The 23,666-nt window shown below is 43.2% G+C and overlaps 2 protein-coding genes across 4 annotated transcripts; both read left to right on the forward strand.

Annotated features, from left to right (window-relative positions):
• The first annotated feature begins 107 nt into the window (after positions 1 to 107).
• Positions 108 to 14,865, forward strand: RRN3 (RRN3 homolog, RNA polymerase I transcription factor). 2 transcript variants are annotated; one of them, XM_063414043.1, is made up of 18 exons: positions 108 to 1,371; positions 3,369 to 3,472; positions 3,944 to 4,000; positions 4,822 to 4,911; positions 5,003 to 5,132; positions 5,557 to 5,616; positions 6,074 to 6,137; positions 6,610 to 6,679; positions 8,309 to 8,407; positions 9,016 to 9,111; positions 9,549 to 9,684; positions 10,434 to 10,564; positions 11,178 to 11,308; positions 11,599 to 11,783; positions 12,067 to 12,175; positions 12,595 to 12,747; positions 12,959 to 13,046; positions 13,440 to 14,865. In XM_063414043.1, exons 2-18 carry the CDS (start codon positions 3,380 to 3,382, stop codon positions 13,596 to 13,598), a joined length of 1,851 nt encoding a protein of 616 aa, XP_063270113.1. In that variant the 5' UTR covers positions 108 to 1,371; positions 3,369 to 3,379; the 3' UTR covers positions 13,599 to 14,865. The 2 variants fall into 2 exon arrangements, with proteins under 2 accessions (XP_063270113.1, XP_063270112.1); XM_063414042.1 differs by lacking the exon at positions 108 to 1,371 and adding an exon at positions 3,083 to 3,240.
• Positions 14,866 to 16,408: 1,543 nt separating this feature from the next.
• NTAN1 (N-terminal asparagine amidase) lies at positions 16,409 to 23,421 on the forward strand. 2 transcript variants are annotated; one of them, XM_063413986.1, is made up of 10 exons: positions 16,409 to 16,696; positions 17,658 to 17,760; positions 17,848 to 17,913; positions 18,848 to 18,956; positions 19,912 to 19,985; positions 21,052 to 21,105; positions 21,872 to 21,925; positions 22,444 to 22,541; positions 22,798 to 22,911; positions 23,108 to 23,421. In XM_063413986.1, exons 1-10 carry the CDS (start codon positions 16,616 to 16,618, stop codon positions 23,285 to 23,287), a joined length of 933 nt encoding a protein of 310 aa, XP_063270056.1. In that variant the 5' UTR covers positions 16,409 to 16,615; the 3' UTR covers positions 23,288 to 23,421. The 2 variants fall into 2 exon arrangements, with proteins under 2 accessions (XP_063270056.1, XP_063270055.1); XM_063413985.1 differs by having other exon boundaries at positions 16,469 to 16,696; positions 22,761 to 22,911; positions 23,108 to 23,265.
• The last annotated feature ends 245 nt before the right edge of the window (positions 23,422 to 23,666 follow it).

A 23,666-nucleotide genomic window follows, 5' to 3' on the forward strand; every position in this document is an offset into this window, starting at 1 on the left:
TACAGTGTCTTTGTAAAGTTTCGTTGTTATTTTGAAATAACCTGGAATCTGAGATTTTATAAGTAGACAAGTAACATCAGTGATGTTGGCATACAAATACATTCTTTGGAGTTACAAATGATGTAATGTGATGACTCTTGCAAGAAGCATTTTTAGTCAAGTGAGGTTGGAAATCATTTTCCTAATGCTGAAGCATTTGAGGGATGGAACACGACCAAAAGAAACCCTGTTGATGAACCAGTACTCCAAGGCTTTATAAAACTTTAACAATAACTGGAAAAAGATTTATATTAATGCTAATGATATCTAAAACTGTGCTAATGATAAAATTGTGTGGAGAAATTCCTCAGGAGTTCTTCAGTTTTTGAACTAACTGAAGAGTTAATCAAAATAAATCAAGAGTTTGATGCCACCATCAGCAAATACTGGTAGGTCTTAAAGTTTCAATGCACGATTGTTCTATGCCACACCTCATTGAATGCCAGAGATGGAATTAAGGAGAATGTTTACTAAGAACACTGTGGCTGTACTTCCTTGTGAACTCTTGAAACGTCTTTCAGTGTTTTCTTGTAAGATTACTGGAGTAGCTTCATCTCTATGCATATTCTAATTTTTAAATGTTTCCCAAATGCTCTATCGTTTAACAAATTCAGAAGAACACTAAACTTGAAGGTCTGCAATGTGATTTCTCTTTTATTATCTGCAGTTTTTAGGAGGTGTATGCAATTTGTTTCCTCCTTTTAATGGAACTGCAATGTGACACCACTGCAGTGTTACAATGGTCTGATTAAAAAAAACCAAACAAACCAAAGAAGCTCCTCCCTCAAAACCTGTAGATCAGTTTTCATTTGCAATTTTTTTTTCATTTCATGGTTCTGAACAGAGAAAGTTGCTTCTTCTGATTCCCCATAGTTTCATTTATAAAGTGAGTTATGAAATATGATGTTTAATAAGTGGAATGATTACTAATAGCTATAAATTATGCCAAAACTCATACATGTAATTCACATACTTAGTTTGTGAAAACCAAAATTTTCTACTCGAGTGTTGCAATAATAATTACTAGAGTGAATTGAGCAGGCCTTTGCATTCTTTGTGTATTACAATGTAATTAATCTTAAATCTAGTATCAGTACTTAATGATTGTTGCATAAGATGGTAGCTAGAGTGGAACTTCACTCAAAAGTTGTGTAATTCCAGTTAGTTTACTAGTATGAATTGTATATGTTTTAAAAGTGAAATATAGGAGCTGATCTATCAGTTAAGGAGGATGTGAACCACAGAGAAGCCCTAAAGCACCAGAAGGTTACTGAGATGATGAAGCCAAACCATGGGAGAGACAGTACTTGCTGTGGAGCAATGATGCCTGCTGTAAGTATTGTAACTATTTTCTTTTTGAAAATGTATCCAGTCACTGTTTCATGCAATCAATTCGCCTTCTAAATCAGGAAGGCTAATACTAAACAGAAACTGGGAATCATCTGCAGTTACACATTAACAAATATTTAACACTATTTTAGTTTCACGATATCCTTATCAGCTCTGCTCAATGCAGCACAAAGTCCATTCAAAGAACTTCTACATTGTTGGCTGGAAGGAAGCTTTTGGACGTGTTTAGGACTGCTTGCTGTTAGTGAACAAAACTGTACAGCTAAAAGTAGAATTCCTCTAGCCATTGAGGGAAGTCCCATGTGTGCTGTTTAGAATCTTAGCCAGAATCACAAAGGACCAAACTAGTTCCTGAAGTGTGGCTACAGGAGCCTTTTGCATCTAGTTAAGCCTTAAAACTAACTCAAAATGTCATCTTACATTCCACTAAAGGAAAACCACCAGCCCCCAGCTTCTAACTATGTAGATGGATTGAATGGTTGTTAGATTTTAATGGAAATTTTCATGTAGTATGTAGTGTCTACTTAAATGGGAACATCTTCATCAGGGAAAGGTTAAATTATTAGTAACAAATTATTAGTTGCCTACAAAAATCTGTTTGATATGACTTGTAAGAGTTGCTGGGAGCGACATAACTATTACAGTAGCAGTTTGTGTAGAAAAGAAGCCTAAGTGTACAGCAAGTTGAGAGGGCTAGGTCATATAATGGCAACGTGTTGCTGTAGCTAGTTTGTGTGAATGGGTGAAGTAAATGTTACATACTCAGCCAAAGTTTTGAGTGGATTGGATGTTACTGAAGAACTACACAGGAAATGCAAGGCTCTGTTCATACTTAACCAGCTTGCTCTAGCAGTAGAATTTGTGTATACAGTCTTTTGGGGGCAAAACCAGTTACTAGCTCTGAGACAGAAAAGACCAAAACACATTTTGTTTAACGACTGGTGCTTTAATATAGACCCAGCCTACACAGGGAGGATGAAAACATCCAGAAATCTCACTTGAAGTTCCTGTGTCTCTGTTCTAGCAAACTCATTACTGGGTCTGACCCAAGGTCAAACTCCGCTTTGTTTAGAGCAGATTCTTGTCCCTCTTTAAGCTCAATTAAGTTGTTCGGACCATTTAGTTTATCCTTTATCCCTTCAGTTTTTATTTGATAAGCCAGGCTGGCCGTGCCCTTGGTGTCACCTGGGCTGTGAGGGGCAGCCCGCGGCTCCCACCGCTCACGGGGAGCTGCCCAAGGGCTCGGGGAGCGCTCGCGTGTGAAGGATCCCGTGATGGGATCGCTCCACCATGGCCCTGGGGATTAATCTGGATTTCTGCTCACGCACCCCGGGACCTGGGAGCGCTACCGGGAGTCAGTGTTCAAACCGGGACGGTGCCGAGAGTAGAGCTTCCCGCTCCTCTTGCCCGGCTTCATCCCGCGTATGAGGCGGGGAAGGCCCTCTCCGTGCCCCTGCCCGGCTCCCTCGGCCCTTCCGCACCACAGCGGGCGGAGGCAGCGCCGCGGCTGCTCCCTCCCTTCCTGGCGCTCCGTGCCCGCTCGGTGCCGCCGCCCGGCCCCCGTTCGGTGCCGCTCCGTGGAGCCGCCCGGCGGCGCGGCGCGGTGCTGCCCGGCGGTGCGAGGGGCGGGCGGCCCGGCGGTGCGGGGGGCGGCCCGGCGGTGCGAGGGGCGGTACGGGGGGCGGGCGGCCCGGCGGTGCGAGGGGCGGGCCGCGGGGCGCGGTTTCCGCCCGGCCGCGCCGTTTCCGCCGCAGCGGCATGGGCATGTGGCAGCGCGGGCAGCCGGGACGCGCCGGGCGCGGGGCGCGGCGCCGCGGGCCCCGCTAGCGCGGGCGCGGCCGCCGGCGCAAGGCAAGGGCGGGCAGCGGGGGGGACCCTCGGGAGGGGAGCGGCGGCCCCTGCGGCTCTCCCTGCTGAGGAGGGGCCCGAGAGGTGCCCCGGGCCTCCGAGCGGTGCTCACGCGGCTTCCCCTCCCGCAGGCGCCGTGACCATGCTGGGAGCGGACGAGTTCATTAGCTCCCCGCCCAGGAAGACCGTGCGGTTCGGGGGGACCCTGAGCGAGATCCTGCTCAAGTACGAAAAGGTGACTGCGGCCTCTCGGGGGCCTGCGCTGCGTCCGGGTGCTGCTGGCTGGGGTCGTTCCGTGAGAGGACGCGTTCCGCCTTACGCAAGAGCCTGCCTGAAGGCTGAGGGAAAAAACTGAAGGCGGCTGAGCGTTGTGGGCTTGTGCCAGGCCGGTATTGCTGTGCGAGTGAAAAGATTTCCCCCGTGAGTCAACCTGAGTGGCCGGGTGAATGTAAAACCTGGCTTGTGCTGAAGTGTGCACAGGGATCCAGCTGTGTCTGCAGGGAGAGCAGCTGAAAGTGAGCCAAGAGCCTTGGCTGTCTGCTGGGACAGCCCCTGTTACTGCCGCTTCAGCCCTCCCGAGCTGCCTCTCTGTGTTTGATGTACCTGTTCAGCAATAGCTGGCTGTTCAGATACATTGATGAAACTGGTAGTTTTTACTGAAGAAAAAAAAGGCGAGTAATTAATTTATTTTTGTTTCTCCTGCTAGGGTGACACCACAGATTTTGAGTTGCTAAAACATCAGCTGTCAGATCCAGACATAAAGGTAAGACTGATAGTCCGGGCTCTGAAGATTTAAGGTTTGTCTGTCTGAGTGTGATCGTCAGACGAGTCATTCGGGTGCTTACACAAATCCTTTGCTTTAAACATTTAAATTGTATTTAACAGCTTTTTTCTTGGTGTGAACCATCAGAATTAAAACTCAAAATGGAGAAAAAAATGTCTGTTTATACACATACATGTATGCAGGATCTTCATAAATGGTCTCTCGTGGTTACTGACTGCTCTACCCTTTGAGTCTGTTCCAGATACCATCGTTTTAGGTCACTGATGCTTGATTGTAAAGACACTTCTTTAGATCAGACTGTGGTTTCTGACTTTCATAGCCTTCAAGTTGCATTGAATTTTACCTTCTGTTCTCACTAAATCTGGTTTCATTAGGCAATAATGTACATATGCATTTAGTAGTTATACCCAGAAGTATTGTTTCACAGCTCCTCTGTATAGCTGCAGTTACCCACCTTGCTGTTTCAAGACTTGAATGTCCCTTCTGCTTAAACTGAAGCAAAAGAGAAGAGAAAATTATGATAGAATACCATTTCTTTTAAGTTCCTTTATGTTCTGTGTGAGGGAGGTTTCAGGCTTTATTCAGTCTGTCTGAAGCCTTCATGGCAGGCTGTTTAGGAGTTGGCATGATTGGATTCTGCATTCAAGAACTTTACAACTGAAAGAAATTCCTTACATGTTAGTGTGGAAACAGTTTCTGTGTACAGTCTTAATCTTTGACTTCTAAGGATTTTGTTATTTTCTGCTAATAGGTAGTACTGTTTATGGAAATAGTTACCTATTTTTTATGCTTATTTTAAGGATGCCCAGATCATTAACTGGCTGCATGAATTTCGAGCTTCTGTTGCATATTTGACCAAAGAGCTTGAACAACTGGTGAACATTTTGCTGGTAAATATCTGTTTGCTACATGGGAAAATTAAGAGTTTAGTCCTCAAAAGCCTTGTCCTTCTTTAACATCTTGATCTTTGCTTGCTTTTAGAAGCTGCCATGGTTGAGAAGGAGCCGAGAGGTAGTGGAAGAATATCTGGGCTTTCTTGGCAACCTTGTGTCAGCACAAACTGTCCATCTCAGACCGTGCCTCCGCATGATCGTGTCACAGTTTGTCCCCCGTGAGTTACTTCTCTCTTAATCTTTGTTTGCTCATCAAAATCCCTAGGTAGATAAATTTGTTATAAATACAACCTGTGACACAATTAATTATTGGGTTATTGAGTTTTTTCATGTTGATTGTGATACAGATAGTTTTCTGTAACTAGAAGACATATTGCTAATATGGATCCTGTTCTGAAGATGTCTTGGGAATGAATGAACTGTATAGTATTCTTACTACTAAAAAACTGAAAGCTGAAGTGAGGATCATGTGAAATGTTCTCAAGAACCTCCTGGTTCTCTAAATAAAATAGACTTTAAGAAAGCCTTACAGCTAATTTTGATGCTTTAGTCCTTGTGGAGACTGCCGTCCAGTGTGTATACTACTGAATTTGTTACCTGTAAGATTTATACAATTTTGATATAATAATCTCTTTCTGCTAGCTCGAATAACCATCAGAGAAGATGATGTGGATATTTCAGATTCTGATGATGATGATGAAAGTGAGTATAGAGGATATATATATGCTGCTGTAGTGTCCTTACTGAAAAATGTATCCAGAGCATGTTGCTCCTTTTTTACTAAAGAAATGGAGCTGAGTTCAAGTAAAGCATCAAGAAAGATCCTTAGATTCCCAAGTCAAAGGTTTTCTTGTACTCAAATCAATGGTGTGCTGACCCACTCCTTACTACTTTCAAACTATTCCTGTTGGTGCAGTGTCTGTAGGAGTAGAATGCATAGGAAAATGTTCATAGTCCTAGATTGTTTCAAAGCCAAAGAAAAGTTAGGAGTTAATTGATTTCTGTTTTATTTACCTCAGTGTACACCCCCCAAAAAATTTTGTCAAATGCAGTTTCCTTGGGAATCTTTCCATTTTGTAATTGATATTAACTCTTTATAGTGGTTCCTGATTTAGTTTTCTGTAACCAAGTGCATAAGAATTCTTTTTTCTTTCTCTAGACATCTCTGAAAACTTCAATACATGCCACAGAGCATTGCAAACTGTTGCAAGATATGTTCCTTCGTAAGTATAGAACCCCTTGGGTTTGTGTGCCCTTTCCTTGCAGATTTAAAACTTGTGAACTGATGGGGTTTTTCCTCCCTTAATTGGAAGTATATAATACCTCATTTCATTGCATGATTTTCCCTAGTATTCATTAACTAGTAGAATGGTTTATACAATCATTATGAAGTTTCTGTCAGGCATCAGCAGCTGAAAATCCTGTTAACAAATGGGAAGCAGGAAGAGTGGTGATGATAGAGGTTTCTGTGTTCTGTAGTGATATTTGAAGTGGCTTCTAACGAGTGCATTGTGAAAGTTTGCCACTTAATATCTGTCCAGTGATCCTTGCCAAACCACATTTTATACAATTGCTTACCTTAAAATAAAGTTCCTGTGAAATAAGCTTATTCCAGTACATCTTTAGAGTGCTGGAGTTCAATATTTGCTAACCTATAACTTCTAGGTCTGATTTTTGGCTTTTAATCCATTACAGGACACCACAGTTTCTCATGCCAATACTTGTGGAATTTTTTCCTTTCATTAATAAATCAGAAAGAACTCTGGTAAGAGCTGTGACTTTTTGTTAATTTGTTCACCTGTTATTCTAAATGTGTAGATGTTCTGTATAGTATTACAATTGATTTGATGGCAGTCAATGCAGATTTTTGAAGAATATTGTTATATATATAATAATAGATATATAATAACCATGTATAGGGTTGTGTCTGTTTAGTGTAAGGCTGTCCAAGCATTCTGAGCTCCTTGTGCATGGACATTGTGCTCATCTTTAATGACATCACCACGTATTTTTTCCACTGGATTGCTTTCTTAATCAGTGCTCACCATGGACGTCCTTTATGAGGGGTCTCAGGTTGTGTGGTAAGGAGACCTGGAATGTCTTTGTCAGAGGAACTGGGAATTTGATAAGCAAACAAGAGACAATGCATGTTACAGGTGAAATCCAAATTGCCAGTAGAGTAAAGCCCCAAGTGGTTTTATTACAGCTTTGGCATAGTGTTTGTGTGCTGAAAAACAGGCTGGAAACCTTTGACAGGTTATGGCTCTTGTTTGATCTTTCTATTTACTTGTTCCAACTTGATATGTTGGCACTCCATGTTGCAGAAAGGCAAAGCCCTGCTCCTCCAGCTAAGCGCAATTAAAGCTGTGTTTCAAACTCATTGAGTGCTCAAAAATCCACAGTTGTTTATATATAGTGCAATTTTTTTTAAATTTATATTTTTGCCATTGTTGTCTTAATCCAAATAACTTTAAGCACCAGCTCCCCATCTGTAAAATGGGGGGATAATAGCTCTTACATGGTGTTAGGAGATTTATTTGCTTAGCAGCTCGGCAAGGAGCAAGATGTGAAGAAACACATAGCTGTTTTCAGGGCAAAGCTCAAATGAAGTGTAATAAAATATGGTCCATACATTGTTGTTAAATATTTACAATTTTTACCTTCTCATTAAACTTTCTCTATCCATTTTATGTACTGACCAAGCCTGTGAAAAATGAGTAAGAGGGCCTGTGGAAAAATCATATGTGCTCATGTAATTAAAGGTTGTGTTACAATGCTTATTCACAGCTAGACTGTGGTGTACTTAAATGTGGCACTTAACTGACTTTATGCAGTGACTTGACAGTTTTGCCTTTTGAAAGTTGCAACGTTGCATTTGTACATAGCGTACACATGGGTGGGCCCATGCTTGCTCACAAAACTTGTCTGTCAAGCTGCCTGATTTATGAGAATGACTGAAGAGGCATAGCTGTGCAATTCAGAATTGCTGCTGCTATATTGTAATAATCTGAAATAAAGATGTGTTGGGTCTCATATCAAGCATACATAGCTAGTTATGGATACAGCAAAACATACCCTTCATTTTCCTAAAGAAAGTTTAGACATAAACTCCTATGAAAATGGAGTTTTTTTATAGACTCTACACTCTGTCTAGAGGTAGTAGGCAAAATTTGCATGGAAATAGCAGATTAAGTAGTTAATGGTGACACAGCTTAACTACTGAAAGTTAATGTTTAGTTTGTACATTAAGTTACTCTTGATTGAACACAGTCTATTTAAACCTATTTCTGGGTCTTTAGGTAACAAATTAAGGAACTTGTTTTCTAGAAGTCCTTTGCAGAAATTTGACTTTCTGGTAACATTATTATTGATACCAATTAATTTTGTGTTATAGGAATGTTATGTCCACAACCTGCTGCGAGTTACTGTGTATCTTCCAACTCTAAGGCTTCAGATTCTGGAGCTTATTATTGAAAAGCTGCTGAAGTTGGATGTAAGTTTATTCTGTGTTACCTTTTTTGGAAGGTTGGCATTAAAATACACTGACTAGGAAATGAAATATGCTTCAGTTTTAGACTCGACAGAAAAATGCACTTGTGATCATGAGTATAAACCCAGCCAAATTTGCACTTCATTCCCAGGATAAAGATGTTCCACCACCTGAGGGTAACTGTATGGTGTGTACTGTTACACCCTGCCTGGAATCTCTGCCAGAATCCAAATAACCATCACGTGGTGCTCAGCCCTAATGTGCAAAGAATGTGCTTCCCTTTCTATGGTTGATTGGTTGTGTCATCTCTTTGAAGTAAAAGGATTACAGTCCTAAAAGAGGCAGGAGGAGTAGCACTGTAAATAATCCTGGCTTTTTGCCTCACTGTGTAATAGTCTGGGGAGATGTGGGAGAGGTAAAGTTTCAGAAAGTTTAGAGTGTACATTTGTGTATGGAACATCATTCCTTTTTTAAAATGTTTATTTAGTCCAGGACAAAATCTAGTCACGAACTTACTCATGTTGTCAAGTCTTTTATATAAATATTAAAAAACCTGATTTCATATTGTTGTCATGGGTTTATAGAAATTAATTTCTTGTTTGCAACTGTAGGTTAGCACTCCACAGCAAGATATTGAAGATGCTGAAGAAACTGCCAATAACTCCTCTAGTGAGGAAAAATCTACAGAGGAGGGACTTTTTGACATGGTTGGTTATCTTGTTCTATTAAAATTGTTTTAGTAAAATGATCACTTCTGGGTGGCTATGAACTAAGTGTAGAAATTCATTATTACTTTGTTGTTACTGCACTGCACACTGCTCTTCAAACCTGAAGAGCTGACAAATGATTAATGTGTTCTCAGGTATTGGCTTTATTCATGTGAACACCCAGTGTTACATCCAGCAAATCAATTTGATTGTGTAAAAACACAAGCAGCTGTGCAATACAGCTAGTTAAAGAATTCATGGTAGTTGGCTTAGTGTGCAAAAATTTGCTTATACTGTATAATGAGAGACTGCTGAGCTAAAAAAAAAGATGAAACTTTGGCATATTGCTGAAAGATAAATTTAGTTTCACTCTTCCTGTAATTGCTGTCTCTGTGATTTGTGTATTTAACAGCTGCATGTGCCATTTTATCTACCAGGAAGAAGATGAAGACAGCAAAGGAAGCAAAGTTGTCTCTCCCAGTACTGAGAGAATGGCTCATCCACTTGCAGAGCGCCTGGACATCCTCATGACCATCCTGTTTTCCTACATTAAAGATGTTTGCCATGCGGATGGTGAGAACATTTGCTCTATAACCAAATTTGTTGTTTTGGTAACAAGTAAGAAACACTTGAGAGGAGTTCTTGCTTTCTGTACTGCAAGATAGAGCAGAACTCTGCCATTAGCAGTTCTTGCCTCTGCCCGTACTGGGAGAGGTACAGTTAGGACTTGAGAGGTTTAGTCTTCACTGGGAGACAGTCTGATCCCATTAATATGATACTGTACCCAAGCTGTGGTAGGGTATAAATGTTTTTATCATTTGCTCTACTTGAGTGTTAGAACTGTTGATCCTTTCAACATGACAAGGACTGGAAATAGATGAAAGCAACCAGACACATCAATCAGTGGGCTTTGTTTCAGGGGAAAAAAGAACCTTTCATTGTTACGTATTAAGGGCTTGAATTCCTTAGATTTATATGTTTAAAACAATATTTAGAAATCATTTTGCTGTATCTTCTCCACACAAGTCAGGTTAATTTATTTCTGAGTGTTTTTTTCTTGTTCTTCTGAGCTAACACATTATTGCAAAGTTTGCGTGTCTAGCAGCTTTATTTATGTGCACGCTCACAGAGAGATTCTTCATTTACACCACCTTAAAAAGCAGTAGAATTGAACTAGATGTCAGATAAACTGAGAAGTCAGGTTGGCAGTTTTTCCTTACATATTTCTTACTGGTGTAGAAAGATACAAATACCACTTCTGCAGCACGAGGGCAGGAAAACCCCTGCAATGGCTCATTTTGTTCTGTTTCTCTGTTGTGTAGGCAAGCTCGACATCAGCAACACGAAGGATTTGTATCGGGATCTGGTTTCTGTTTTTGACAAGCTCATTTTACCAACCCATGCTTCATGTCATGTGCAGTATTTCATGTTTTACATCTGTAGCTTTAAATTGGTGAGTAAAAGCTGGTTTTAAAACGCAGTGTCCTCTGTCATTTCTGCATCCTTTTTTGTACAAAACAGTTCCCTGCTGTGATTCTACTCTGAAGATAGCAACTACATCAGGATTCATTAGTGTCTTTGCTTTTTTTCCCTGTTACTCCTTTCTTTTTCCTTATGGTTGCTCTTCCCATGTTGTTCATAAACCACTTACAGATGGAATCTTAGCAAGTGGGAAGGAACAAACTTTGTTAAAACTTATTTCTTTGACAAGAATCAATTGGATTCTTGCACCAAAGACATGGGATACAAGTTTCTTCAGCATCCCAAAACTATTGCAAAGATGCTGTCTGTTAGCTCTTTGGTTTGAAGGTTGTGTCTGCTGTTTGTTGTTCCTCCACCCCTCCCTTTTCCCACCTCTCTCTACAAACTGTTGTTCTTTCTTTCACAACTGAGTATAGAAAAAGACACATAAATGAGTGTCTTCCATCATGTGTAGGAGTGGTTATTTACTGCAGTTGTAGGTAGATTTTTGTAATGGTTTGGTTATGGAAATTATGGGAATTGAGTATTAGGAATCTATTACTAAACAGTGTCATCTCACAATTTCTGTGTATCTTTTTTTCCAGGGATTGGCTGAAGCATTTTTAGACCATCTTTGGAAGAAACTGCAGGATCCAAACAATCCTTCAGTAATCAGGCAGACTGCTGGGAGCTATATTGGCAGCTTCTTGGCAAGAGCTAAATTTATTCCCATTGTGTAAGTTGTTTTCATACATGAGCAGAACCAAATAATTTATGCTGTTGTGGAGCTTAAGTAGAGAATTAGTCTTCTGTTCCAAATGCTTTTTCAGTAAGGCTGAATAAAGAGTCTGGTTTGTCCTTTCAACAATAATGCTTCAGTATTGTATTGCAAAATCTTTTTTTTTACAAAGAGATTTCCTTACCGGTGTTTCTATAACCGCTGAGATTCTTGAATATTTGTTTAACATCTTTTCTAAACCATTTCAGGTGTTATTTTTACACTTCTTTTTTCTCCCTGCACTACAGTACAGTGAAAGCATGTCTGGATCTTCTGGTGAACTGGTTGCATAAATACATTGATAATCAGGATACAGGAACTAATGCCTACTGTGATGTAGCTCTCCATGGGCCCTTCTATTCTACGTGTCAGGCAGTGTTCTATACACTTATTTTCCGTCATAAACAACTTTTGGATGGAAATTTAAGGAAAGGTGAGTGTATTAGGTTTGAAAGGATTCATCAGAAGTTTTACTGTTGCTGTGTTTTATAGTGGTCAGTTCAGTCAAGTATCTGATGGTAAGTTTATGTTGTAGTCTAAATAAAATGAGGTGGCTTGTACACATGTTGGGGCCAGACCTCCACTGTGAGAGTGCCCCAGGATGTGCTTCTGTGGTGGTGTGAAGAGGGCAGGCATGTCACACTGGAAATTCTTAAAAATAAGTTGATTTTATATGATAACCCACCTTATATTGGCCATTTGTTCTTATTTTGAAGGTCTGTCATATCTGCAGAGTTTGAATTTTGAGCGCATTGTCATGTGTCAGCTAAACCCCCTGAAGATTTGTATCCCTTCTGTTGTCAACTTGTTTGCTGCCATTACCAGGTACCTGCTCATTTACTTCAGTTTCAGCTTGGTACAGAATTTGTGTGTATTTAAAACCAGCACAGGGTTTTGTTAGGCACAGTATTGAATATTACCTGAGATGTAATACTGCCCATATTCCAGGTGTGATAAGTTTATTCCTACATCAGTTTCAACGGAATCCTGCAATCCTATGAAATGGATTGCTCTGTGTTGGAGGCAGTGTGGTTGTACTTGGAATAAAGTTTATAGGAGCTTAGAGGAAGAGAACAGACTCCTTACCTTGTGACTATCTTGCAAACTCCTAATATCAGTTGGAAAATGGAAGATAGAAGGGATATTTGTTAAAAAATAACTTTGTGTTTTCATACCATCCATCTGAAAATTTTGCTTTGGGTGTGCCAGAAGAGCTTATCTTTTCTTTTTTCCCTTTTTTAAAGGAAATACCAGTTGGTGTTCTGCTACACGATTATTGAGAGGAACAACAGGCAGTTCATCCCCGTTGTGCGGAGTGGCACTGGGGGGGACCTTGTGCAGACCTGCACCAACCCCCTCGACAGCTTCTTCCCCTTTGACCCCTACATACTCAAAAGGTAGAACTGAAAAGGGAGCAACTCCTTTGTGCCTTCTAGAAAACAATGAATACAACATGTAGGACACTGTCAGTGTTTCTGCCATTCACTTTCCTCCCTGATCCTTTGTACCTTTCATATTCCACATTCTAACCAGATTTACAAAGGTTTAAATTAAAATACCCCTACTGTGAGTACAGTAACTCATTCTGGGCTTTGTTTCCTCTCTCAGATCAAAGAAGACCATTGATCCAGTGTATCAGTTCTGGGAAGAACTGAGTGCTGAAGAACTTGAGAATCTGAAGAAACCCATTAAAAAGGTAATCTTCCCTGATCCAAACACATTTCAACTATCAGCTGCTTTTATTGCAGAATACTGTTTAAAGTAGATAGAGTACAGTATACATTTAGGGGAAACTGACTGTAATTTGGAAGCTTTAGGAATTGATCCATTCTTGCCTTGAGAGCGCTTCTCCCTCTTCTGCAGCACAGGAGCCCTGTGAAAGCTTTGTGAATGTGCTCAGAAAATGGACATCATGATGTCACTGGAAAATCCACCCTGTAGATGTTGTTTAGTTCCCATATTTCATAATCAGAGTACATCAAACTCTCTTACCATTCCAACTGGTTGTGACAATCACAGTGTAAATCCAGGTCTCTATTAAGGTTTGACAGTTTTTTTTGCTCTCACTGATCGCTTTAAATTTTTGCAGGGTACTTCTGAAGATGAAGACGATGACTTTTTGAAAGGAGAAACTCCTCAAAATGATGGTGTGGTTGAAATTGCACCAAATTCTTACGAGTCCAACACACGGAGCCCTGTGAGCAGCATTGGCTCCCCTGCAGACTGTTACGTGCCGTACCCACTGTGACACGGACAACCAGGAGGGAAAAGGTTCAAAATTGTGTGCAATGTTTTGCTTTGGAAAGAGACTTGACTCAACTTTCCAAACTGGCAATGTTGAAGTAACTACATTTAAGAAAAATTACTGTTTCTTAGTCACCAGATTTCTACAGATATGTTATAGTAAAGTCATATGTTGCTACAGAAGCTTAGAGAATAAATAGGGTGATATTTTACAAATTTCACATTGAAATGGTTTTTATGACTTAGAAGGATTTTTTTTTAAATAGTTTTTTCCGACTCTTCAGAACTTCATTTACTAATGTTTCTCTGCAAGGTTTTATATATCAGAGGTGAGATTCTGGTGTTCCTTCCTGCAGATTTGTGTGGGGGCTAGAATTCCACTGTCAGTGTTCTGACTCTGGTGACTCTTCTTGAGGTGGTTTCAAATTAATGGTGTAATTTCTTGTCCTAGGGCACCATTTATTGGTACCCAATGTGGGGCTCGAGAAAGTGGAAAAAACTGTACTGATTGCATTTAGTTTCACCTAGTCTGTATTGGGATAAAGCAGTCAGTGGCTATGTTGTTTGAATCTGCTTTCTAGAGAGGGACCCCTTTGGAAGTTTCCTCCCAAATTTGCCCTAAACCAGGACATCTCTCAATAGGCAGGGCATGAATCCAGACTGGCAGTGGTTCTTCCACACACATCTCTTCAGCTTTTCCTGTAGAACCATACTTGGTGAAGCCACTTGCTAGTGGGAAGTGCACTCAGACAGAAAGCATTATCCCTCCTTAAATCTGTAGCTGACACACACTTCTCCCAGCTAGGAAAGTTCAGACATGTAAAAGTGGTGGTTGTTGGAAGTGTTGAAAATGAGGGAGTAGCTGAATGTATTATTTGTAGATAGTTTTCTTTGGGGTGCTTGTGAAGCGCTCCGAGACAGGTATTTATTTGCCATATTTGAAGTTTATATGTGTATGCTGAAAATAGAAAAGAAAATCTTCCTTGTGGAAAGGGAGTGATGGTGTCAGTGGTGTCTTTGTGTTGTCAATATGTCTGTCAGTCAGTGTAAAGTTTCTCTACAGAGGTGTCTTTCCTTTTCATGGTTGCTGGCTTTTAGATTTGAATAAGAATACAAACAATGGGAAAAATAAGAAATTTTATTCGTGTAACATTTAGTTGAAAATTTTATGCATTTGAGACTAAACTCCAATTGCCCTTCTTTAGAATCTGAACTTGGAGGCTTTCAGGACAACATTTATATTTGGAGCCAATAAAGTTTGATGCAAACAGTGCAGTTCTTATCATCCTTGAGAAAACCACATTTCTGTATGTAACTGAGGTGCCCTCTGTGTCGCCTGACTTCTCAGAGTTGCAGTGCTCATTCTGACAGACTTCAGAAATGAGTTTTGGGGATGACACTGCAAAGTGTGTAAGTGGATCTGTTCTTCATGGTATAAACTGAGAGGTTTTGGTTTTCATTGTAGTGCTCTTTATTGTCAGTCCTGAGTAATAAACAATAGATTTCTATCTGAAATAATTGCATTTTCTCCTGGCACGGAAGAACCCTCAGATCAACAGCAAGGAAAACATCCTTTGACAGATGCCTTTCAGACACTACTTCCAAAATGAAGATAGGTAAAACTTTCCCAGTTGTAATACCAGGTATGTGATTCAGGAGCTTCCATGGATCATGGAAAGAAAAAAAAAAAAAAACAAAACCAAACCAAACCAACAAACAAAAAACCCCATAAGTGTAATGTGCAGGCTTTGACCTGTCTGCACTGAAGTTACACAGTTTTGTTTAAGTTTTTCTGGAACCTTTGCTGGGACAGCTCTGGTTTGCTCAGTGTAATTACAGGAGGTGTGCTGGCAGGTACTGGTGTTTTGCTAAAGAGACTTTGTAAATACCAACAGCTGTGAGAAGAATGTTCATCCCAAGCTTTACCTCATGAGAAATGCAATGTATCTTTTGAAGAAAGCATTTAATCTGCTATAGAATCATAAAGTCATAGAAGGGCCTGGGTTGGAAGGGACCTTAAAGATCATCTAGTTCCAGCCAACCTGTCACTGGCAGGGTCACCTTCCACGAGCCCAGTGTGCCCAGAGCCCAGTCCAGCCTGGCCTGGAACACTTCCAGGGACAGTTCACTTCTGTGAAGATGGATGGAAAGGCTGAGCTCAGGTCTTGGCTTTTCCTGTCTCAGGGTTGTGGGCAGTTGTGTGTGTGCCTGGCTGTCCACATTCCCTGCAGGGTGAAATAACTCTGCTGCTACTGTAGTTCTTGTAGTGTCTTCCACAGACAGCTGGAGAAAAACATCCTGGTCAAGGAAAAACAGTAATCTTTGCAATTGTCTGAAAATCCACCTTGGATTGCTTGGGTGGTTGGGTGGTTGCTTGGGCAGAGGGTGGTGGTGTGGGGATCGGCCTGTTCTCCCAGGTACCCAGTGAAGGACAAGAGGATGTAACCTTACACTGTCAGGGGAGGTTTATGTTGGACATCGGGAATGATTTCTTCACAGAAAGGGCGATTAGACATTGGAATAGGCTGTCCAGGTGGATGTGGAGTCACCGTCCCTGGAGGCATTTAATGAGGTGCTCAGTGCCATGGTACAGTTGACACAGTGATGTTCAGACAGAGGTCGGATTCGATGATCTCAGCGGTGTTTCCCAACCTTAATAATTCAGTGATTTGTCAATTTGTGGCTATAAGTGTTACTATTCATACCACAACTTAAGGACGCCCCGCAGTGGCGAGAGGCGGGGGAATCTCTTCAAGGTGACCGTGTTAAGATCGTGAGGCGGGGCCGCCGAGGCCGGGCGTGTTTCGGTCAGCCCCGGTGCGCGTTCCCGGTCCCGGCCCCAGCCCCGGGGCTCGTTCCCGGTCCCGTGCCCAGCCCCAGCCCGGTGCAGCCGCGGGCGGTGCCGCGGGCGGGGCCGTGTTGGCGCTTTCCCGGCGCCCCGCGCGGCGCCGCCCGGCCCGGCCCGGCCCGGCGCGGCCTGGGCAGCGAGCGGAGCCGCCTCGGGGCTCTGGGCCCGCCGAGATGCCGCTGCTGGTTAACGGAGCGCGGGTGGACCTGGCCCGGCCCACGGGGGACATGATCCGCGCCCACCCGCACCTCGAGGTGAGGGGGCCCTGCCGGGGTGAAACGGCGGTCGCGGCCGGGCGGGGCGGGTGGCGGAGCCGGGGCGGCCGCGGGTTGAAGCGACCCGGGGCAGGGGCGGCCTCGACCCCGCGCGTTCCCCGCGCTCTGACAGCGGAGACCCGCGGGGTGGTGGAAAATAAATCAATCGGTGACGGTGCCGCCGGGGTGGGGGTGCCCCGGCAGGGCCGGGCGGGCCCTCTCTGCGTGAAATGACAAAAACTGGCGATAAAAAGTCAAGGTGGGCGCTCTGGAAGGTGCTGACCTTGCTTCCGGGGTATGAATGTTGTCATTTAACGGCGGAATGCGAGCCAGGAATGTGAGCAGAGCTGCTTGGGGAGCTGTTTTTCCCATCAGAAGCTGTTTCTTTACAGACCCTGAGATTATGCAGAAAACCGGGGCAAATTTGATAAAGCTGTGAAGTGTTTTTTGAGCCCAGAAGGGAAATTCACTTCGTCCCCGCAGATCTGTGATGAAGCACTGCGGTAGTCATTGCCCAGGAATCCGGGTTTTCCACACACCAGCCAAGCTAACGAACAACTGTATTTTGATAAGTGCAAAATAAATATTCTGGGTTATGGCAGAAGAAAACTGAAACTCCTGTATTTCAAGTTTCCTGTTCTGATTAAACTTTTGAGATCAGTTCTGGTACTAGCTAATGTAAACTTTGCCCAGTCCAAATGCTTTTTATTATGCCTCCATTTTATGGTCCATGTCATAGGGAAAGGTGTTTCGTGTCTCTCTGGAATGATGTGAGTTAACTATTAGCTTGATCAGTGTCAGCAAAGCAAAAAACTTTAGAATTCAGCATATTCTGTAGTACAAAACACACATGTTTCTCTCTGACCTGAGTCCCTTTGCTTTTCAGAGGTGATGTTTCTGTGAAGTAATGGATACACCTGAGAATTCAGCCACTGTAGTATCTGTTATCATTTATCTTTAGGAAAAGGCAAAACTTCTGAGAAGTCAGCCTGCTCAGATTGTGGAACCCAAAGGCCTTCTCTATGTCCAGCAGAGAGAGTTTGCAGTGACTACCCCTAAAGATGGTGTGTAGGAACGTAAACATTTCTTCTTGTCCTGAAGCAGTGATTGTGAGAGCTGATTTCTTACAGTGTTTTCCTCCTTTAAAATAGGTTCTGTTTCCATTCTGGGATCAGATGATGCCACTACCTGCCACATAGTTGTGCTCCGACACACAGGTATGTCTAGAGGATGTCCAGAGCAAAGCCTGTACCCCTGAAATAAGGAATTAGTACTGGTTTATGTGGCAGTTACATTAATACAAACCCGAATCCCCAAAAGTCACATAATGTGTTAATTAAAGACTCTCTCAGAGGGTTGGTGTGTTCAGTGTGAGAGGTTCAGTGCTCTTGTTGCTCCCTGAGCAGATTTTACCTTGCTCTGCCCCTGTGGCCGGGGGTGTTGCAGCCCTGGGCTGTGTCCAGCAGTCTGGCAGCGCAGGGTTTGGACATTGCAGAGGTAGAAGGTGTGGAAAGATCCCCCCTGTGTGCCTGGATTTGTGACATTAGGGACACTGCCTGGTCCTGTTCAGAGGGCACTTGTACCCCTCACGGGAGCTGTGCTGATTTTATAATGGCCCATGCAGAGGATGTGGAGTCAGGGCCCCTGCTGGAGGCAGTGGTGGGGCAGCTCCCCCCTGCAGCTCTGGGGACTGCCACTGTCAGTGTCCCTGTCACCGAGTCCCTGTTGCTGTCCCCGTCACTCAGTCCCTGTTGGTGCCCCTGTCACTCAGTCCCTGTTGGTGTCACCATCACTGAGTCCCTGTTGGTGTCCACGTCACTGAGTCCTTGTTGTCCCCATCACTGAGTCCCTGTTGGTGTCACTGAGTCCCTGTTGGTGTCCCCGTCACTCAGTCCCCGTTGGTGTCCCCATCACTCAGTCCCCGTTGGTGTCCCTGTCACCGAGTCCCCGTTGGTGCCCCTGTCACTCAGTCCCTGTCGGTGTCACTGTCACTCAGTCCCTGTCGGTGCCCCTGTCACTCAGTCCCTGTCGGTGTCACTGTCACTCAGTCCCTGTTGGTGTCACTGTCACTCAGTCCCTGTTGGTGTCCCTGTCACTGAGTCCCTGTTGGTGTCCCTGTCACTGAGTCCCTGTTGGTGTCCCTGTCCCCAGGCAGTGGAGCCACGTGCCTGACGCACTGCGATGGTTCGGACACCGAGGCCGAGGTGTCGCTGATCATGAGCTCTGTGAAGTCCTTCTCCAGCTCCCCAGGCTGTGGCAGGTCAGCTTTGCTCCCTCCTTGTGTTTGCTGCTCTCAAAGCTTCTGCAGCTCGTGTGGCGGGGAGCTGTGAGGTGATTGTGGGCTTCAGACAAGGGAGCTGTGCAGGAAATGCCTCCTGATCAGCAGCCGCATGCAAAGTGAAGGTTTTTACCTCCTTGATTTTTACCTCCTGATGATGATTTTGGGGGTATTTTTAGCAGTTGTTTAAAGCACGGTTCTGTTCTGAAGAGTGTCTCTGTAAAATGCCACCATGGGGCTTGTTTCTTATTTAACTTTTGTTTGAGATTTTCCAAAATTTTCCATATAACTGGTTTTTGGTTTATATTATATTTTTCCCTTCAGAGTGTTTGTAAATTCTTTTCAGTATCTGATAATCCATCAGAAAATTTTGTAAGTTCACATTAAAAAAAAAAAATGTGTGGAGGACAGGACAGTGGGTAAAAAGCTCTGAAACACAATTTAATTTAGCAGACAAGCTTCTTTCTGGATGTGCAGGTTTTTGCCCCTGTAGTTTATTAAGAACAAAAGCTAGCTCATGAACTTAGATTCATGATTTGTAAGGACTTTATATAGACACTGCTTAGAGAAGAACCTTGCTGCATGGTCCAGAATAGTTGTGAGGAGGGAACAAAAATCTTCAAGTTTAATTAACTGAAAGATGATTACAAAGTTCAGTCCAAACCAGAGATGCGAGAGATACCCCTGGGATAGAACTGCATGTATTTAATGCCTCTTCAGGCTTGTTCCTGTGCCATTTCCTGGGTGATCCCTGAAGTTTTCAGAATGGAATTATCATAACTTGCTCTGAAATGCAAACCAGCTTGGTGCATGTGATTGTAATAAATGAGGCTTCTCTAATGATTGCTTTGCAATTCGGGCTGGGGATTATTTTGTAGAGCTATTCATTTTGAGATGTCTTTTTAATTGCTGTTTCCTGTTATTCCATCTCTGTTAGGCTGGAAGTGCACCTAGTTGGAGGTTTCAATGATGATAGGCAGTTATCACAAAAACTTACTAATCAGCTTCTTAGTAAGTTCACGTTTTTTCCACTCTCATGTCCAAAAAAAAAAAATAGTTCTGGCTGGATTTGGGTAGTTTGTTTGTAGTCTGAGTGCCCAGTCATTTACTGGAGAGAAATGGATTCACTTTGAAGGGTCTTTTTCTCTGCCTGAGAGGGGCTGGGCTGCTGGGGCTTGCCCGTGGTCAGAGCCTGGGCCACAGGGTCTGATGCTGTCACTTCTCCCTGGCTCACACTCGGTGTGCAGAGTTGGGTGCAGTTCAGCTGGGCTTTGGTTCCTGCCTTGATTCCTGTTCATCTCCTGTGGGATCTTGGGCAAGTGTCACTCTCCAAATCTGTACATATGGATGGTTCATTAGTTACCACTCAGTTCATGCCTTAACATGATGAGGTAAAATGTAATTACTGTTTGCAATTGTCTAATGAAAAATGCCAGGTCTGTTTATAAAATCCATAGTCCGCAGGAGTGATGGCAGTGCTTTATTTACAATTGGAAAGTGCCTGCTTACCTGGGAGTGCTCTGGCTTGTGCCAAGCACCTTCTCACTTCTGGAGAGGTCTCTGCCCCACTGCAGTGGGGAGGAGGCGGGGATGGGGCAGTGGTCAGGATTGGAGGGAGGTGTTTAAGGGGGTAAACAAAAAGGGAAACTAAAGGCCCTGGGCTGCAGCCTTGTGGCTATGACATGTGATGTGTGTTACGTGTCATGTGAGAGTTCTGTGCAGAACAAAGTATTTTGGTTAACTTACTTTAACCTTCTGATTTTCATGCATCAAGGTACAACTTGAATCAGTAATGCTGTATTGCTATCACAACTTCAAACAAAAAGAGGGATTTTCTGGTGAAAGGCAGAGCTAAACCAGTGTCAGTAGAAGGAGGAAATGGCAGAGCACTTTCTTAGCAGATTTTTGCTGTTACAAATGGCCCCTCTCTGTAAATTCCTGTTAGTTTGAAGGAAATGTACAGAAGCCTGTTTGCAGTGTTGCCCTGCCTGGGGCAGGGGTTTAGGTGTGTGCCCCTCACCCCCAGACAGCAGTGCCCTGCCACCACTCACTGACGTTTTTGCTGTCCTTGTCACAGGAGCGTTTGACCTCCAGCCAGAGGATGTTCATTTAGTGACTTTCTGTGTAACAGGTAAGAAGATGTTCCCTTGGGTTTGGGAGTACATTTCCTGAAATAAAAGGGCAGGGGGCTTCTCAGACATGGCTTTTCCTCTGTCCTGTAAGAAAGAACAGCACAAGTCCCCCATACTGATGTGTAATTTTCAGTTTTGCTGCTGGAGTGTGTGTGGTGATGTCAGAGAGCCAGTGCAGGGGGGATTCACTCCTTACAAGGGCTGCTGCACTGCAACCAACTCATAATCATGGCCAGGGTATTTTGGCATGTTTATCCCAAGGAACAGGCTCTGTACCTGTGGATATCTTACAGCTGAGAAGGGCACTTACAGACCTTTGTTCAGCTGGGCTGCTGGTTAATTCACAAACTTCAGTTAGTTCAGAGTGTGCGATGTCACGTGGAGAAGTAATTTCCTTTTCTTTGTATTAGGTTGAGGTCACATTTCCATCCTCTTTCCATGTCAGAGATGTTGGTGACTCACATCTTTGAACCTTGGCATCAGGGTGGTTCTGCACTGTGGTTTTTATCCTGTAAATTGTCCATGCAGGACTCCAGGCAGGCTCCAGCAGTTGGAGTTGGATGTTCTGTTAGGAGGCAGCTCCAGGTCCCACGTGTGTTGTTACTGACTTCTGCCTTCTTTTCCGCATTTCTTTCAAGCTTCCTTTGTTAATTCTGTCTTGTGCAACATCAGATCTCGTGCTCTCCAACAACATACAATTAAACAGATGCTGCTCAGACTAAATCCAAAGCCCTACAAGTTTGAATTTTTTTTTCTTTGTTACAGAACTAAATGACAGAGAAGAACAGGATATTCACTTTCCAATCATTTATGGAATAGGTGAGTTAGTTAAATTAGAATTGAATTTCTTCTGTTAACTGGATTGCATTTCAGATTCCAGTAGTAAATGGGCTGCTTTTAATGGCTGAGGAAAGTCCACCCTAAAGTTGCACACTGCTGTCAGAGGCATAGGTAAAAATGCATTTCTTGCGGTGCCACAGCTGGGGAATTGCACACATAGGAGAGGCCGTGTACAAATGCAAACAGATTTTTTTCCTTTAACTGCACTTAAGAGTTCATCAGCATCAAGCTACTGCACTACATTTATGCTTAGAATTTAATCTTCTTCTCTTTGATTACTCAGTGTTTTTTCTAATTAGTTCACTCATGTCTGGAATATTGAAATGCTGCCAAAGGAAATGAAGTAGAAATGTGCTATTGCAGGCTTGGGGTCTGAGAAATACAAGTGTGTGAAGGGTTCTGCAGTTCTGCAACAGTGTTGTTGGGGACATGGCTGTTGTAAAGAAATGCCTTGAAACAATCAGTTCTTACTGTATTTAATCTCTATTTCCTACCAGCTGTAAATGTTAAAACAGCAGAGATTTTCCCTGCAACCTTCCCAGAGAAAGGGCCGGATGAGGATCTGCGTTCAGCCCACGTTTTAACAGGAGCACCAGTGAGTAAAAGGAACAGGGAAAATGGGGAGACCAGTCAGGGCCAATGAAACGTCCCGAGTTTGAGGAGAAGATCCTTTGTTAGCTCTCTGTGTTCTGGGTTTGTTGTTGCCGTTTCAGGCTGTGTCTGTCAGAGGAGCTGGGGGCTGTCAGTGCAGTTGGAGGGAGGCAGGGCTGAGCTGGGTCGGGCCAGGCTGAGGGGAGCTCTCCCTGTGTGGGAGCCCTGGCTGCCTGTGCAGCCTCCCTGTGTTGTTACAGCTGACCAACATCTACGATGCAAAGACAGAACAGCTCCGGATCGGGCCTTATTTCTGGGGGCCTTTCCCACACGTGGATTTCTGGTTGGAACAAGACGATGCACAGATTTTACAGGTACCTGAAACAAACTGGTTGGTTGGGGTTTTTTGCCTTCTAGCTGAGTAGAGAGAGGGGTGTTGTGGTCTGTCACAACTTTTCCCAGTGCACTGCTGTCCCTGGGAGGGTGGGGAATAACCATCTAGAAGGGCAGGATAATGAGAACGTTGTGTCCTGAATGTCAGACAGCTCTTGCTTCCATCTTCTTTTTCAGAACCTTTCCACATCGCCCCTGGCTGAGCCCCCCCACTTTGTTTCCCACATTAGATCTACATTAACATTTCTAAAAGAACATCCCTTCCCATCTCGGTCCCTGTTCCCTGACAGGAAACCTCGCATCTACAAAAAAAATGAAGAAGGGTTGTGGGAACAGGTTTGTTCTGACAAAATCTAACCTGGAACCCACCCACACAACTCTTTAGGGAAATAAAATATTGCAAGAAGAGCAATTTGTTGCAAATAGCATATTGCTGGTGACAAATCCCATTGTTCCTGTGCTTTTCAAAATAAAATATTTTGATAGAAGTAGCTTGCTTTTTCTGCATTACTTATGTAGAAATTAGGGTTTCTTTGAAGTAAGAATTTGGCTTTGTTTAGGTTCTGTTGCTCCAGTGCAGTATTTGATGGGCATAGATAGAGGTAAAACGCTGGAGACTACCAAGGTGAGTCACTGCACTGGTGTGCACTGCATTAAACAATTTTGCACACAGAGGGAAAGAAAGAGCTTGCTGGAATGTAGGGAAGTGTCCTTCAACAATAACTTAATTCCAAAG

Source organism: Prinia subflava, chromosome 17 (assembly GCF_021018805.1).
Source record: "Prinia subflava isolate CZ2003 ecotype Zambia chromosome 17, Cam_Psub_1.2, whole genome shotgun sequence".
In the NCBI taxonomy this organism is placed as follows: Eukaryota; Metazoa; Chordata; class Aves; order Passeriformes; family Cisticolidae; genus Prinia; species Prinia subflava.

Bases quoted from the DNA above. Each gene is read 5' to 3' on its own strand.
- NTAN1 (XM_063413986.1), top strand. From the start codon at position 16,616: ATGCCGCTGCTGGTTAACGGAGCGCGGGTGGACCTGGCCCGGCCCACG. The intron at 16,697-17,657 runs GTGAGGGGGCCC...ATTTATCTTTAG, and splicing joins GCGCCCACCCGCACCTCGAG to GAAAAGGCAAAACTTCTGAG. The intron at 21,926-22,443 runs GTGAGTTAGTTA...ATTTCCTACCAG, and splicing joins TCCAATCATTTATGGAATAG to CTGTAAATGTTAAAACAGCA.
- RRN3 (XM_063414043.1), top strand. From the start codon at position 3,380: ATGCTGGGAGCGGACGAGTTCATTAGCTCCCCGCCCAGGAAGACCGTG. The intron at 5,133-5,556 runs GTGAGTTACTTC...TCTTTCTGCTAG, and splicing joins CGTGTCACAGTTTGTCCCCC to CTCGAATAACCATCAGAGAA. The intron at 12,176-12,594 runs GTACCTGCTCAT...CCTTTTTTAAAG, and splicing joins TTGTTTGCTGCCATTACCAG to GAAATACCAGTTGGTGTTCT.